At 33.9% G+C, this 17,171-nt stretch overlaps 3 protein-coding genes across 4 annotated transcripts in view; all 3 read left to right on the top strand.

Moving 5' to 3' along the window:
- Positions 1-3,027, top strand: part of T48 (Transcript 48) — a 48,457-nt gene extending 45,430 nt beyond the window's left edge. For both annotated transcript variants that reach the window (XM_064357371.1, XM_962116.4), the window contains exon 4: positions 2,207-3,027. In XM_064357371.1, the coding sequence (XP_064213441.1) occupies positions 2,207-2,726 (520 nt within the window). In that variant the 3' untranslated portion in view covers positions 2,727-3,027. The remainder of the gene's footprint in view (positions 1-2,206) is intronic.
- A 40-nt stretch (positions 3,028-3,067) lies between these two features.
- On the top strand, positions 3,068-5,804 carry LOC103312343 (myb/SANT-like DNA-binding domain-containing protein 3). Its single transcript, XM_064357372.1, has 5 exons — positions 3,068-3,422; positions 3,669-3,855; positions 3,908-3,982; positions 4,035-4,170; positions 4,757-5,804. Exons 1-5 carry the CDS (start codon positions 3,340-3,342, stop codon positions 4,774-4,776), a joined length of 501 nt encoding a protein of 166 aa, XP_064213442.1. The 5' UTR covers positions 3,068-3,339; the 3' UTR covers positions 4,777-5,804.
- Positions 5,805-10,050: 4,246 nt separating this feature from the next.
- On the top strand, positions 10,051-15,476 carry LOC103314809 (hypothetical protein). The gene is made up of 2 exons (XM_008201762.3): positions 10,051-10,183; positions 10,242-15,476. Exon 2 carries the CDS (start codon positions 10,256-10,258, stop codon positions 15,425-15,427), a length of 5,172 nt encoding a protein of 1,723 aa, XP_008199984.1. The 5' UTR covers positions 10,051-10,183; positions 10,242-10,255; the 3' UTR covers positions 15,428-15,476.
- Positions 15,477-17,171: the final 1,695 nt, after the last annotated feature.

Here is a 17,171-nt window from a genome sequence, read left to right as displayed (position 1 = left end):
GCAAACACCAACCTATTGAAAGAACATTGAAGACACAAAAGTAAAACAAAAAAAAATAATAAAGTAAATAAGAGACAAAGGTCTCTTGAAATTTTTTTTTTTAATTATGACTTAATTAATTAAATTATCATGACTTAATTTTGCAGCTTTTTGTCTTTATTTGTAAATGTAGTCAAACTTTGTAACAACTTTTTCAAATTTTCTTAAATCCATAGAAAATAAAAATAAAATTATTTTCATCGTCTTAACACAAGTCGCTCGACTTATTATTATTAAAACTTACTAAAACAAACGCGTTCCAAATATAATTTTGAAATTTTCTGTGTTCGCTTGGCACATTTTCTATGATGTGTAAGTTTTGGTTGAAAAACAAAGAAAATAATGCATTTTCCATACAAGTTCTAATTATATATTATAAAAATTTGTTTTTGTGGTCTTTCCAAATTTTTCAAAAAATCAGGGACATTTTTGACTTTGTTTTCCGATCATGAATTATTTAAATCTGCTAAAATAAAAAACAAAAATCACATTTTCATAGTAATTGATTGGCATTCTGCCCTATTTTGGCAAAATATTCGAAATTGTCTGCCTTACTACGTAAGTGAGAATTAATATCACGTTTTAACATAATTATCCATTTTGTTTAGCAAAAAAAAACATGTTTGAATTAAGTTTTGTGTTCGAAAGTATAAGACATTTCGTGATTTAAATGAAATTTTCTCTGTTCGTTTGGCACAATTTCTAGAATTTACCGAAAATCACCCAGATTTGGTGAAAATAACAGATTTTTTAACTTTGATTTGATAAAACCTTTAAAATTTCGTAAGTTTTGCTATAAAAAAAATTGTTTAAATCCATCAGGTAACGATAACCTATTCCTATTGCTAATTTCGTGACATTCTAATTCAAAACTATAGAAAATGATGCATTTAAGATGGAATTTAAGAATTTTTGACCTTAATTTGTGAAAAGAATTCTAATTCCATAAATTTTTCGGTGGAAAACATTACATTTTTAAAAAAATAGGTGTACACATTTAGACATTTAATTATGCAATTTTTGTTGAGAAACACCTATAGATTCAGTAAACGTACCACATTTTAGCAGGAGCATAAATTTTTACTTTATTTCAAAGAAATATTTCAAATTTTTCGATAAAACTTTTTAGGGGAAATACAGGGATGTGAAAATGTTTTTCATCTGGTCCCCTGTGCATTTTTAACGAAACTTTTAAGACAATAAAAAGATTGGTTATCTACGAGTGAAAAGGTTAAGGGTTAACAGTGGCGAAATTACGAGTGGACTTTTTTCACGAGTAGTTAAACAATCTTTATCTCATCGTGTATAGTACAACATTTATTTCTATTGCAGGATTTTAAGTTTAAGAAAAAAGTTATTAATTATCCATCAAATTAATATGTATGTTGGAATTTGTAAATTTAATTAAGGGTGGATTTTACAATCGTCAGACAAACTCCGGATAAGTTATTTGGGTATAATTCTATGCTTACAATTGTTACAACACTGTATCTTTTTATTTATCTTCAGGATAAAGTTATCCGACGATAGGATCCACCCTTATTAAAATAAATTTAAAACATTTCATCTACCCTTCCAGTTAAAGTGCTATTTTAATTACTCAAAAGAGTTGATAATGCTAGAAAAAAGTGTAATTAATTGAGAATTTGTGAATTTTACTGATAGAATTAAAACGGTTTTATTGGAGCAAAGCGGCACAAATTTTTCATCTAAATTAATTTCAAAGTTAACTAGATGAAAGTTATTTTAACACGCCTTGTATATTTTTTGTTTCCTCTTATTTGACCATAAGATTAAACAGGGTTTTTCTTCAATTGTATTCCAATTAAATGTTAAAGAACTGGGGTTAAGTTCAATACTCAAGCGTATAGTCTTTCGAGCCGGATAACTTTTGTGGAAAATTCTCGAATTTAATTGGAGTTTTCGAAAAAAAACTGTTTAACCCCTTCTGTGTAAAAATATTGCTAAAACGGGAATATGACTTGGAAAATTAGGCTACTATGTTTAATAGAAAAAGAAAAATTGAAGTTAGTTAATGCAGTTTCTAAAAATATGCAGCGAATGAATTAACCAACGAACCGAAATTTAATTTATAGCGTGAAATTATGATAAATTGAACATGGCTTAATTAATTATGTTGTTAATTAATTTCCTTGTATTTTTTCAGCGCTCTCGCCGCCTACAAGCCCGTCCTCCGCGACTTGGCAAAAATCCTTCTCCTCCTCAACCGCAAATCGGACCGTGTGGCAGTCCCTGACGACTGGGAGCACCTCTTCAACTGGGCCGAAAAGGCCCTCAAACGCTACAAGCGAATGAGCGACGTCTCGCAGCCCCAAGTCGCCCAACTAATCAACTTCCTGCAGGGCCCTGTATTACCAACGCAGGACACCGACAGCAGGAACAGCACCACAATGTCCACCTTCAAACCCGACCAAGTGTTTGGGTCTTCTCTAAGTCTGCAAAGTGCGGCAATAAAGAATTTTAATAGTAATTATGATTCTGCACTTCATGCCACTCTGAATCCGCAGTGGAAGTTCGAGTATTCGCTCGTTAATTCGCCCACGTCGGAGTTCAATCCGGCGGTTTGGAAGAACAGTAAAGAGTACCTTAACAGTTCGTTGTTCTTGGACGATGATTTCTGCCAATTGGGTTTCAGGCCTCAGGATGAGATTACAACTGAATTGTGACGACAATTTCGATTTTTGGCGTCACTGTTAAACCAAATTCTATTACTAGTCATGTATTTTTTACCTTGTATGTTAAGTGGAATTTATAGTTTTAAGTGAACCCAGTGTACATTTTTTAATGTAAATTGATTAACTTTGATTTGATCGCAATTTTTGGGATTGTGTTTTAAGATATGCAAAGGTTAAATGAATGTAGCGCGTGTCGCAAATATTGGTACAATTTGCATATCTTTTAATCTATCTCCGAGTTGTTAGGAGTAAAATAATTGATTATTTAAATAAAATTATTTATGTAGGAAAATGCCGTTTCATTTAAATTCATGACACGTTTACTTCTGATTTATTTCTACTCTTAGGTCGGGTTTATAGAACATTTTTTGATTCTGAATTAAGTTAATATCAAAATTAACTTAACATCGCCATCAAATTGATCACGGTTTACATATGCGTTTTTAATCAAATTTTAATTGTGATTAACTAATTCGAATTAAATTGACATTTGACGGGGTTGGCACAACTGATTAAGTTCAGTGGCTATTTTCACGAGTGTTTTTATAATTCTCTCCCGTGTGGTCTGTGTGTGCGCTTGTGCAAATTACATTTAAAATTTAAAATGACGGAGGCAAAGGTGCACCGAGAAAGAACAAAGAACTTTACCGAAAGGGAAAAGGAAATTGCTCTAGATATTATAAACAGGTATGTAGCTACTTTGGCATAAATTAACGATTATTGTAGGTTAGGTTTGTACGTCTCCTGAGTCTGGAATTTGGTGCAAAACACAATTCTAACATTTTTTTAAATCGTATGTTTAGGTTTCAAACATGCACCTAATTTTTTTCCACATGATTTTTGCACTGCACTTTAATCCAACCCTTTTTTTCAAATATGACATTATATTCCTTCTTTTACGTTATCCTACATCCACCTCTGCCTTTCCTTTAGATATCAAAACAAAATAGAAAATAAAGAAACCGACGGTGTTTCCCAAAAGGAGAGAAAAGACGCATGGGAAAAGGTGGCTGAAGAATTTAATTCAGCATCATCAACAGCACCACGAACAGGAAAGCAGATGAAAGTGCTTTGGTCCAATTTACGCCGGACAGCTAAAAAAAATATTGCTAAAGAAAATGTAAATAAATAATATTATTTATGTGAGTGACTATAACTGTTTACATTTTTAGAAAAAAAGATACTTAGATAAGACGAATGAACTGGGAAATATAGCAGAGCTTAAACGAAAAAAAAATGAAGATAAGGTTAGTTAAAATAATTAAATTTCAGAAAAACTAATTTTCTTATCCATTTAAGAAAAACATTTCGAAAACTGGGGGTGGAACGTTCGAGAGCCAATTAACTGACGTGGGGGCTAGAGTCTTAGCAATGGTCGAGCCACAGGCAAGGCCCTTACCAAATCTATTTGATGATGACAATATTTACCATAAAGGTAAATAAACCATGCTTTAACAGTAATAATAATAATAATAATAATAATAATAATAATAATAATAATACACGAATACACACATTTGATCTCAAACAAGAATCGTTAACTTTCAAATAATTTATCAAATTTTTAGATATAGTACTATTAACTCAAGATCAGGAAATATCCCCTCCTGTCCTGGAACCTGTTGAAGGACACTCTAATGTAAATATTTCTGATCTCCCCATTTACCTTGAAGATGAATGTGTTCCCCCATCCGAAACCGTTTGTGAAGAAATCCCTACCCACCAGCCACCACGAAAAAAATACACCCCTTCTAAAAATAAATCAAACAAAAAAAAAACAGTTGATTTGAAAAGAACACTATATTTAAAGCGCATAAAATTAGCAAACATGGAAATTGAATTTAAAAAAAAGATGTACGAATTAGAATTAAAAATTAAAGAAAAAGAGTTGGAAAAAATTAGCCGAAATGAATAATAAATATTGAAATTTTATTTGTTTTTTTTTTTTCAATGAAAATGTGTTCTTATAAGGGCTGTACGAGCGGCAGTATTTTCATTAATATTATTATTTCTATGAACAGGTTCAATTTCAAGTTCTTGAGGTACTTCAACATCTGGATCTCTTGGCGGTTCATTATCATTTGTGAAAATGGCAATGTTATGTAACACAGCACAAGCCACAATAGTTGCTAATGTAGTGTTCATTTTAGTCCGCAGTCCCAATGACAGACAAGGAAAACGACGTTTCAAAACTCCAAAACACCGTTCAATAGCATTTCTAGTCGTTCTGTGTGACAAATTATAAGCTTCTTCCGCAGCTGTTCTTGGATTCAGTACTGGAGTTAAAAGAAAGGGACGGCAAGCATATCCACTATCTCCAAGTAGAAAACCATTTTCATATTCACCTCTTTCTAGATGTGCACAGAGGGATGAATCATTAAATATTGTGCTATCGTGGACACTTCCTGGCCACCTCGCGACAATATTTCTTATTTGCAGGTCTGCATCGCATACTGCCTGTACATTAATTGAAAAAAATCCCTTCCGATTACGAAAAATTTCAGCGTTGGGGCCACCTGGTGATTCAATTCTTACGTGAGAACAGTCTATTGCACCTATTACTCTTGGCATTCTTCTTTTACGATAAAATTTTAACTGAACATTATGTAGTTCTTCTCTGTTTGGCATTTTTATAAATTGTGGTTTAAGTTGAGCGATTTTTTGGATAACACTTTTTATAACAACACAGACTGTTGACTTATGTACAGCAACAGTGTCACCCACTAATTGTTGAAAGGAACCTGTTGCCAAATACCTCATTGTAATTAAAATCTTATTTATTGCAGATATCGATTTGCGTCTTCTAGTTGTAGGTTCTAAATCATGACCGATCAACTCATGAAGCCATAAGATAGTTGCCTTCGAGAATCTAAATCTCATTTTAAATTCTTCTTCGTCGAAAATTTCATAAGGATTTCTCCTATCTCTTATCCCTCGGTATCTTCTAGGTATTCTTTCCATTCTTACTTCATCCTCAGAAGAATCATCAGACGATGATGTAGTCGTAAGTGATACATCAGACATCTAATTGTAATTTTTTGAATAATAATAAAATAATTAAAAAATGTGTATTATTTACCTTTATTTCCCGTTTATTTTATTTAAATATAAGCTATCTCAAAGTTTTTTGGAATCAAACATGACAGATATTAAAATTTAATTGAAGTAGCTACCTTCATTAACTTAATTTCATATTAATGTATAATTTAATCGCAATTAACTGTTAATTGAGCTTTTGTAAACCGATTTCTAGATTTAATTGCGATTAAATGGAATTTAACAACGTATTAGTTTAATTCGAATTAAATCGATTTAATCGCGATTAGTGACGTCACGAAATTAAGTTAATCGACATTAACTTTTTAATTTGAAATTAAATATTTAATTCGCTTTCTATAAACCCGCCCTTAATGTTAATAAATTACAACTGATGCAATTCGGTTTCAGTGCGAAATAATTACACCTTGGGATCTAGACGTATCATTATATTAATGACTGTTTTCTAATTAAATCGCAAAGTATAATAACAAATTAATTTTGAAATTCTAGAAACTCTTCCAAAAAATAAAAAACAAAAAATAAACTAAACCTTCATCTTGTGTAGAAAACACAAATGGTAATTGAGGAGCAAAATAGGAAATAAGAAAGAAAAACAATGAGAAGAGAGACATTTTTTCTCAATAAAAATATAAGCAAAAACTGTGCAACAAAAGTGGGAATAGTACTAAAAAATCTGAAGAAACTGATCTCACTTTTGTACATAATCTTAATTTTTCAGTGGAAAATCTAATGCAAGAAGTGGAAACATTGCGTAAATAGTTGACTTAATATTTTTTGATTTTATTGAGTTTTCTAAGGAATGAAATTTCTCAAAAATATTGCGTTTTGTGATTTTCAGAATGAAGTCCAAATTTTTTTATTATATTTTTTTGAAAAAAACGCTTTGGATTGAACAAATCAAAAATACGTTATTTAAAACTTTACGATTTAGGTACTTTATTGTTTTAGCCAATTAATTTGTAGATCCCATTTCAGTTCAAAGTAGAAAAAAAAAACAACGCATTTGAATTTTTTGGAGTGAAAAATAAAACACAAATTTAGAGTTTCTGTTAAAGAAAACAATTCTATGTTAAACTAAATACCAGCGACACGTTTTGAGCTAAAAAAACCGCAGAAACTCCCATTTTGTGTTACATTTTACTCCAAAAAATTCAAATGCGGTGTTGCCAAATTTTTCTATGAACTGAAATGGGATATACAGGGTGATACATTTAGGGTCTACATTAGAAGCTTTTCAACTATTAATATAGCTAGAGCTTTAAAATTTTGTATGCGATACAAATCGACCCTTCCTTTAGTTCAAACTAAATTATTTTCAAAATGGCTAAGTTTCCGAAACTACAAAAAAATTGCGCCAAATTTAAAATTTTAAATAGTAACCACATATTTTTTTTTATTTGAATCCACCTTTTCAAGCTGAGTAAAATTTACCAAAGTTTTTGGTACTTATCTGGCATAGTTTTTGACTTATATAGTGGCGGTCAGCTCGATTTGCGTGTGCGTCATCAATTTCATTTTTTCATTACCAACACAAAGCTATAAAAAATTATCAAAAACAATGCAAATTTAAACAGCTAACGGGTATCTAAGGGTGGTATCCTTGAACATGAATTTACATGTGCACTTCGACAACACCGTCAAGTGTCACGAATTTGTCAAACTGACATTGACAGTAAATTATAGACGTCATCGCATGGTTGTCGAAAGTGTTATCGGTGTTAATCGCAAGTATTTTCTGTTCGTTTATTGTGTTTTGTGATTTGCGTTTCGTTAGGTTTTTGATTCTGCGTTTATTAGTTCTTGTTTTGTGAATCTCTATTTTTTGTAACAACTCATAATTTAAACACTTCGTAACCTCAAAAAATATTTGACAGTTTTTGACCGCTATGCCCCTGCTATGTAAACGTAGTAACAGAAATGTCAGATGACGCACACGCAAACGGAGCTGAGCGCTACCATATCAATTTTTTTGTTGAAATTTTTATGTGCAAGTGTTTATCTAAGATATTACAGCTCTTGAATCCTTTGCGTTAAATGAATTTTTTTTTGCATACGATAACCGAAGGTTCGAAGAGTTTTTTAGAATTTTCGAAATTGTCAACTGTCAAAATTCATAGGTAATATGATTTTTTTCAAAATAGTTTTCAAAAAACTACTATAACTCAGTTTTTTCAAATGGAATGATCCTATTTCCTTAAAGGCAATCGAAAAAATGTCGATATTTTTGGTGACTTTTATGAATATATTAAAGGATACTAAAATTTTTGACCAATAAGTATTGTGTCGATCTTGTCTAAAATTTTAGAGAAAATTGTGCATTGTCGTGTGTCATCTTCTGTGTTAACAAATTCAAATTACTACCTTATTCTCAATCCGAATTTCGAAAATTTTAAATAAACATTCGAATAAGTGTTTTTACTGCGCATTTTGCGTTTTTCAAACGAAATAGAAGAAGAGTTTGCAAGCTAGAGGTTATCTAGTGGCTTTGATAGATGTGCGATTTTGAGACGATCCTTCGTTAAGAATGACAAAAGATGAATTAAAAGTTATTTTGATATTTGTGTTTTATTTTAAAATCGTTAACTTCTAAATTTGTGTTTTTACCGTAAAAACCCGTTAAAACCTAAATTTTTGACTGTGAATTCTAGTTTTACTTTGTGAAAACTAGAACTATCTGACTTTCCCAAGTTGCCTGAAACAAGTTTTCCCTGGGGAAATCAGGAAATTTAAATGAGATCTTACATCAGAGTCCTCTACCTTATTGTTATACTTTCCAAACCATTACAGGAGAACTTAAACAGGGGCATGACGGAAAAAGGAATATTTTTTTTGAGTTCAGAACAAGATTATTCTAGTAGTAATAAGTTATTTTTAAATTATCTACAATACCTATGGTAATGTTTATTGTTTTCACTATTTGTTTAACAATATCATAAACAAGCTAAATAATGGTTATAGTGTTATTTAATCCCCGCTTGTAATTTTTGTTTATCCATCTCTTTCTTCATGCAGGTCTTTATTCACTTCCTCTTCCCCTTCCGTCTTCTTCTCCTCATCATTAACATGCACCTCATTCATATTCAAATTCAATTCAGCTTTTTCAATATCATTTATCACTTTCTGCACTTCGTCGATCTGACTTTTGACAAAAGTGGCACTCTCTCCAAAATTCACTTTATCCCTCTTGGCCCCTTCATCGAATTTCTTCTTGGCCTCCTCATACTTAGCCAAAACTTCCCTATACATATCCTGTGCCGAATTAAGTTGTTCCCCAGTCTTTGCGTTTTTGACCAACTCAAAAGCTTTCGCTTCCAACTCGTTTGCCTCGTTGAACAGCTTATTCCCATCGAGTTTTAAATTGACAAGACCCACTTTTTCTTGATTACCAGCTTGCGAAAACTTCTCCTTTGCTTCCTTAAACTTCTTCTCAGCAAGTGCAGCATTTTCCTTCAATTCCAAATCCCAGGCTTGAGCCATCAAAATGTCCCCTTGCTGGTTCTTACACTCAGCGATAGTTGAAGCTTTGTGGGTTAATTTCAAAGCCTCGTCAAGTTTTTTCAATGCAGCTTCGTACTGTTTCTGTTTAGCTGATGCTTCTCCTTCCTTCTTCAACTTCTCAGCTACTTGTTCTTGCAACTGTTGTTCAGTGTTTTGGATTTCTATCTCGAGGGTTTTTTTGTCGGTGCGTCTCCAGATGATTTTGTGGGACACTCTCAATAGGCGTAAATCTATGTTTGCTTTACCTATTGCCGCTTTTTGATTGAGCCTGAAGGTGTCGATTGTCCTATCTTGAAAACAAAGTGTCATGGTAAATGGACAATTTTTTGCCCATCTGTTCACTTCAGCTCTTCGTTGCACTGCGGACTTGGCTTTGATATAAACACCGACAAAATTGTAGTCAGGTCTTGATCCACCATCCCAGTCGTAGTTGTCTGTTCCGGAAACCGATGTTGATTTAATATCGGTAAAAGTGTTGTTAAATATACGAAGTTGCGTTTCGTACGAAGGCATTTTCACTGGATTTCATGCCGATTGAGACGGTTTATATTTAAGATAATTTAAAAAAAAGTAAACAATTTTGAAATATTGATTAGTTAAATTCATGTTTTTGCGAAACTTAATCTAATCTAATCTTTTAAGCCTGTCCGAAATTAATTGTTAAATTTTTAATCGTAATTAAATCGATCAAAAACCAGATATTTGCTCTTTGAGACAATAATCACGGATTAAGTTTTTTTCATTTAATTTTCCTGTTTAATTAGTGCATTGTTGTTATTTTTTTTACTTTATCTTTCTCGATATTTTTCCCTGTGGAAACGCATATAAACGAAAATTTCAATCACAAGATTAAACATAGTGTAATGGTCGTTAGTTCTATTAATTCAACGGTAAGTGATTTTTTAATTTTTTCCTTTTTACAAATAAATAAAATTGTCTTCTATTCAGGCCAACTAATCACAATGCATCGGTCCGAGTCTAAAAAACGTGAAGAAGAACGAAAACAAATCAACGAAATTTCGAAACAACCTTTACTAACCACTCTTGAAACAGAAGAAACTTTGACTAAACTTCTATCTGCTCTACCCTACGATGAGAAAGATATCACCAAGCATGCAAAAATAATTTTGGAACAATACTCGTACAGTCAACAATTTAAACTGTTAACTAACGACAATTTCGATAAAGTTTTTGAAAATGTAGGAATTGAAACGAAACCAACTTTTGTAATATTTGAGAAACAGAAAAACCGCTGGGTTGTATTCTGTTTAACTCGTCAAGGTGATGTCAATTTAATACTGTACAAGGACTCAAGTGGTGGTGATGTTCCTTCAAAACTTGAAGACGAGCTAAGAAAACATTTTTCGTCAATGGAATTTGTTGTACATAACGGACGAGAGCACAAAATAGACGAGGATTATAATTACGGACCATTCTGTCTAAGAAATTTACAAATAATGCTTGATTTTTTGAAGAAAACGCCAACCAGTTTAGTTGAAGAATTTTCAAAAGCCAAGTTTTGTCAAACTAGTGATGTAAACCGCGACAAAATTAACAACGTGATCAATTCAACTCTGGATTTGTCCAAAAATGACAATTTTAAGACCGCTTTGAAGGAATTCATCAATAAATTACCCTTGGACTTAAGTTCCGACATTATAAGTTACCAGAAAGTGTTGGAGGAAGAGCTGGAAAAAGGGGAAAACGTTGACCATGACAAGATTAAACAAGCACGCCTCAAGTTTCTGAATGAAGGAAATATCAAGAAGTTACAAGACAACTACAAGTTACAGAAGACAGAATCAGAAGGAGAGTACGAACTAGAAATCCAGAAAAACTTTCCCAAAGAAATGGAAACCCTGCGTAACATTTTTACGACTCTTGAAAAAATCAAAGTCGATAAACAACTGTTTGATGCTTTGGAAAACATCAGTTTGATTTTAAACATCGATTGTGCAAAAATGAAATCATTTTATGAAGCTAGACTTCAAAACGAAGAAAATGATCACGAAGAGAAGCTCGTTCCTGAAGATATTGACCACATTGCTGAAAATCTCCCAACAGTGAAGACAGATCCAGCGGACGATTGCACACCTTTGGACAAGCTCCTTGCCGAAATTACGATCGGAATGGATCAAGATGATTCAAATCAAAAAGATTCGGCGCTTCAAGGAGACATCCATCAAATTGAAGCAAAATACAACCTAGTTCAAAGCAAGTATGAAGCTTGGAAAAACAGCACAGTCAAAGAAATCCACTCGTGGGCAAGAGCAAAAAAAGATCTTTTGGGCACAAGTGACGATGAAATTTGCGAAACTATCGCCATAGCCAACCGAGCTTTCAATTTGCTGACTGGTTTCAGTCTCCGCAACACTCAGATTCTATCAGTTTTGGTTTTCTTTCATGGATCGTCTAGTCAAGGTCGATTGTGTCAAATCAAAACTGGGGAAGGCAAAACCGTTATCATTTCATTGCTTGCTGTTATCAGAGCGCTTCAAGGTTGGACGGTTGATGTCATTACCAGCAATCCACTTATGGCAGCTGATGGTGTTGCAGAAACGAGGAGATTCTATTCCGTTTTCAATCTCACAGTTTCGACTAATAATCCCGGAGGAGGGGATTTCAAGCTTGGTTACAGTGCTGATGTTCTCTACGGCACTATTAGTAATTTCCAGTTTGATTATCTCAAAGACAGTTTTGAAGGTTACAACATTCGAAATGGCAGAAAATTTGGACAAGTCATTTTGGACGAAGTCGATAGTATGTTGGTTGACAATGGGGGACATATTGCCAAGTTGGCATCACCGTTCCCTGGGATGGAGTGTCTAAGGTACATCTATATCAACATTTGGGAACAGTTGCAGAAGGCGGAAGACAGTTTTGCTGGAGAAATTCAAGAGAAAATTGCCTCGATTTTGAAACTGGGTGATAAGGAGGAAGCAAGGCTACAGTATGACAAGTTGGTGGAAGAAGCGGTTTCGCAGGAGCGAAAAATCATCAAAGAGAAAATCAAAGCCAGTAATCCAACCGACGTGTGTTTGATTCCCCAACACTTGAAGGAATACGTCACGGAAAAGTTGGACGTCTGGTTGAAAAACGCACTTCATGCCAAATACAACTGCCACGAACACCAGCAATACCGCATTATGACAAACGACACCGGGGAACAAGTTGTTACACCAGTTGATTACCTCAACACTGGAGTTACTTTAAGAAATACAATTTGGTCCAATGGCTTGCACCAGTTTGTGCAACTGAAGCACAACCTTTATTTGACCTTTGAAAGTTTGACTAGTAGTTTCATTTCGAATATTGGCTACATTAAGTGTTACGACGACAAAAACATTTTTGGTTTAACCGGAACTTTGGGTTCCCGGGCCGAACAAGAACTCCTATCCAGTATTTACAACGTCAACTATGCCAAACTACCAACCTACAAGGAAAAAAGATTTGAGGAACTCCCTGGTCTGATTTTTGACGATAGTTCCTGGCCGGTCAAACTCACCTTACAACTTTTGGAAAAAATCGATGAAGGGAGAGCCGTTCTGGCCATTTTTGAAACAGAGGAAGACCTCCTAAGCATCAGGAAGAATCTAGAACTGGTCCAAACTGGCGATTTCCGCATTCGAAGCTTCGCCCATGAAGAAAACGCCCAAGAAACTGAGGAACGGGTCAAAGTGGGTGACATTATCCTAGCCACTAATATCGCCGGTCGTGGTACGAATTTCAAGACTGAGGAAAGTTTGGAAGCGAACGGTGGTCTTCATGTGTGTGTTGGTTTTCTTCCGTGTAATGTCCGAGTCGAAGGACAAGCTTTTGGGCGAACTTCACGCCAAGGAAACAAGGGGACGGCTCAATTGATCATTCGGCGAAGCGAAGTCGACGAACTTGGACTAACTGATCCGGGTTTTAGCGAAATCAAGCGGGAACGAGATGCGCTTGAATCCAAAAGGTTGGAACAAATCAACAACTCACTGGTCAAAGAACTGAACTTTAAGGACAAACTGTTCAAAAAGTTTTCAGTTTTTTACACAAACTTGAGAAAGAGTGATAGTTCGCGCGAATTTGGATTTGTCCTCCAGGACTTGAAGGAATTTTGGGCGTTTTGGTTGGAGAAGAAAAACTTTAATATTGACAACATCCAAAGTACGAACGAGGACAAAGAGTTTGGGGAATTTGTGAAAAAAGCTGGACCTATTGCTGATGGAATCATAAGTCACAACCCGTTTTACTGTGTGGCCTTGGCTGATTGTTACTTAGAAGATGAGAAAAACCAACAAGCGAAAAACGAGTTGCATCGTGCCATTGAATTAGGGGGGCCAAACAATTTCGATTTGTTGGCAGGTGTTTATTTGAAACTTTTCGAAATTGCCATTTCCGAAGGTGAACAAATTAAAGAACGGTTCAAAAAGGCTGTAGCCAACATTTTCTTCATCAAGCTCCACAAGAACGAGAAGTATAAAGAAGAAGCGGCCAATTGGTTGAATCGGGCCAAAGGAGCGATACAGAAAGAAATTGACTACATCCAGACGCATCTTACCCAGGATGATTTTAATGCAATTTTGCACCAAAATCTCAGTCAGAATCTGCTCGTCAAACACTTGTATTCTCGTCAACATTGCCTCAGTTTGCATGCTGCTAACATTGATAATCTTTTGGACGATCTGGCAAAGGGTTCGGGACTTGACTTTGCCGGAAGTGCGGAAACAACACTAGAAAACCTAGCAAGCATTTCGAAAAATCCCGACTTGACCCAGTTTATCACACTCTGTGAACTAACCGAGTTGCATTCCATTGGACTTGATACAGTTTACTGTTTGAGAGAAATTCATGATGTTCCAGATGCTGTTATAAAAGCAGCTCAAGGCCAGATTATTGCAGGAATTGCAGCACTTGGTGTTGGACTTGCCTTTCTTCCAATTTTTCCACTCATGTCCAACATAGCGGGTACCCTTATTTCCGAAGGAGTGATCGACATTGTGATGCAACTTTTGACCCAAGGTAACACGGAATTTAACGAAGCCGATTTCCGCAAAGGCAAGTTTGTTTCGTACGGAATCAGCTTGCTAACATTTGGAGTGAGTGCTGTTACTCAGTCGGTCAGAATTCTATCCAAAGCTGTAAGCTTTTGCCGAAAACTGTCATCGTTTCTGCGGAGAAGCACGTATTTGCAAAAAGTTTGTACGAAACTTGCCAAAATTGTCGACCGACTTGGAGACTGTTTGGAGAAGTTGGTAACAGTGGCCAAGTTTAATAAAATGACGAAGATTGAACAACTGGATGAGTTGTTGAAGTTGAAAGGAAGCGACCCAAAAATGTTTGAAAAATTGGGTGGGGTAACAAAATTAGGGGAACTACAGAACGTTAGTAAACTTAAGGAGTTAAGTCGGTGTAAGCTGTTGGTGAATTTTGCCAAAGAAGTAGCTTGGGATACATCGAAGTCAATTGCAAAATCAATTATTAAGGAAAAGGTCGTCAAGCCTTTGATTTCCCAAATGTTTGAAGTGGTTTTTGACTGGATTAAGCATAAGGTCAAGAAACATTTGGCCGATTCCATTAGAAAAAATCATGGCCTTGTGGAAAAAATTCGGACAGTGCCCAAAGAAACAATCGATGACATCGTTGATGAGTTCATAACCAGTGACAATGAAGTTACAACCGTACTGAAAGAAATCGGATTCGGAATTTTGGGAGAAGTGAACAATACAGTCGTTGACGTTTTCACCCAAACTTACGACAATGCAGAAAATCTTGCAAAATTAATAAAGTGCGTCACAAAGTTTGTCTCTTATCTCGATTCTAATTTGAAGATTGGTGACAATAATAATGACGTTAATGTGGTCATTGAAGAAATTTGTTCAACAGTTGGCGATCAAATGGCCTCTTTGTGTTTTGATATTGTTGGTAGTAACGTCCAGTGGATCAAAGATCATAATTTTGATAAGGAAGACGCTTATTCGCTTCTAGGACTTGATTCTGATGCTTTGGAAACTGAAGTGAAGAAGAAGTTTAGAGAAAAAGTCTTGGAGCTGCACCTCGACAATAATCTTGATGATTCAATTGTGGAAAAACGCTTTCAGATTTTCAAAAATGCTTATGCGGAAATTTTGAGTAAATGTGCTGTGACTTTGTAAATTAAATAAATATGTACCACATTTTCGATATTTGGTAAAAATAACTTAATACTTTTGTTTAGAATTACTGTTATCATAAATCTGTTATCGAAGAATCCAAAAGCCCACCACAAATTTTTATAACTTTATATCTTGCAACAAATAAAAAAAATGTTAAGTGCATATGAAAAAGAACTGGTTTTAAACACAGATGTTCACCTCATCCCTTAAGTAAAAATATTTAAAGCCAGCTAAGTTTCTTTTTGAAAGATTAGAAAGTCAAAAGTCTTACTTCCAATATCATCCCCCAGGTAAGATAGCATCCCTGACTTATTGACAAACATTGACCTGGAGAAGGCATATTTTCAACGATATCCTTGTTCCAAAAAAACAAAACAAATGAAAACTAGAACTCAAAACGTTTCGAAACCGGTGCACTTTAGAAAAAAGACAAAGTAATATAACTCTATTTTTAAAGGTTCAAAGTTTATTAAAAGATGTCTAAGAATTTTCCAAAAACTTTTCTAGGAGTTCTTGGACCTAAACTTACTATTGGATGAAAACAAGGCTCCACAGACTTCTTGTAGGAAATTTTATGCTATATTATGCTATATTAAAAATCCTTGCACTTTTTGAAGTGGCTATAAATTACATTTATTAACATTTAAAAAACATTTAACATATATTCTGTAATATTAAAATAGTATTTTCAAGCAAAAAGAATAAATACTATATTCTTTTCTATTCTTTATATTTATTTTTCTACTTTGATTTTACAAATTGTTCATTGTGAAATTGAAAGTAGTTTCACAAAGAGAGCCTTTGTGTAACTTTTTTTAGTAAATTTTTAGAAGTTGTATTGACAGTTCAGCGCTGGGTGTCATCACTGTAATATGGTGTATGATCTGTTATCAGCGTCAACTCGTTTATTGATAAAGCCCGAATGATTAACAAAATTAAGAGGAAATGATTTGAACAGATTTTGATAAGGTTAAGTGAACAAAAACAAACATCAAAAATAGAAAGTAGAAAAAATTGTATATTACACATATATTAGTTTTATAAGACGTAATTGCGGCACGCATTCTATTGGTGCACTCCTTTGTCGTGCTCCAAAACCATTCGTGCCACAATAGAACGTCTTATTTTACGGATGATACATTTTTTATTTATTGAAAGTTTTTGGTCGAACCCATTCCATTAGAGGAAAATTTCGAAAATAAGATGAGTTTTCTTCCTTGGAATCACGTAAATTTCGACGTAATTATTGATGATTTAATTGCGTTTTAATTACGAAAAACATTCCATAAAACTGTTTTAAATTAATTTTATCCTCAATTCTCAATTTTGCCGTAGTAAAAGTACACAGGTTAACTTTAATTTAGTTGTTTTGAAATTAAAAAAATGAGATTTTCGTTTATATCGTTTTAAAATCGGATATAATTCTATCAAAAGAGGGCACAATAATGTTATCATTTCAACATTAAAATATGCTAGAAAAAGGCAAAACTGAAGTCTGTTTGAGTAAAATAATTATGCTTTATTTGAAAAATAAAAAATTATGAGTGTTAACTATAATCACCTTTTTTATGTACTTATTGTCTTTTTTACCTGTAGAATATCAACAGTGAGGATTCTGTTTCTTTGTACAGCACATACCTAACACACGTTATAAATTATAACACAACACTATAGTACCTATGTTTAATTTTAAAAAATGGCGGACCGACAAAATGGCCATAATTATCTTACAGTTTTTTAGCAA

Source organism: Tribolium castaneum, chromosome 6, assembly GCF_031307605.1.
Source record: "Tribolium castaneum strain GA2 chromosome 6, icTriCast1.1, whole genome shotgun sequence".
NCBI lineage: Eukaryota > Metazoa > Arthropoda > Insecta > Coleoptera > Tenebrionidae > Tribolium > Tribolium castaneum.
This window is presented reverse-complemented; position numbering and strand designations above follow the sequence as displayed.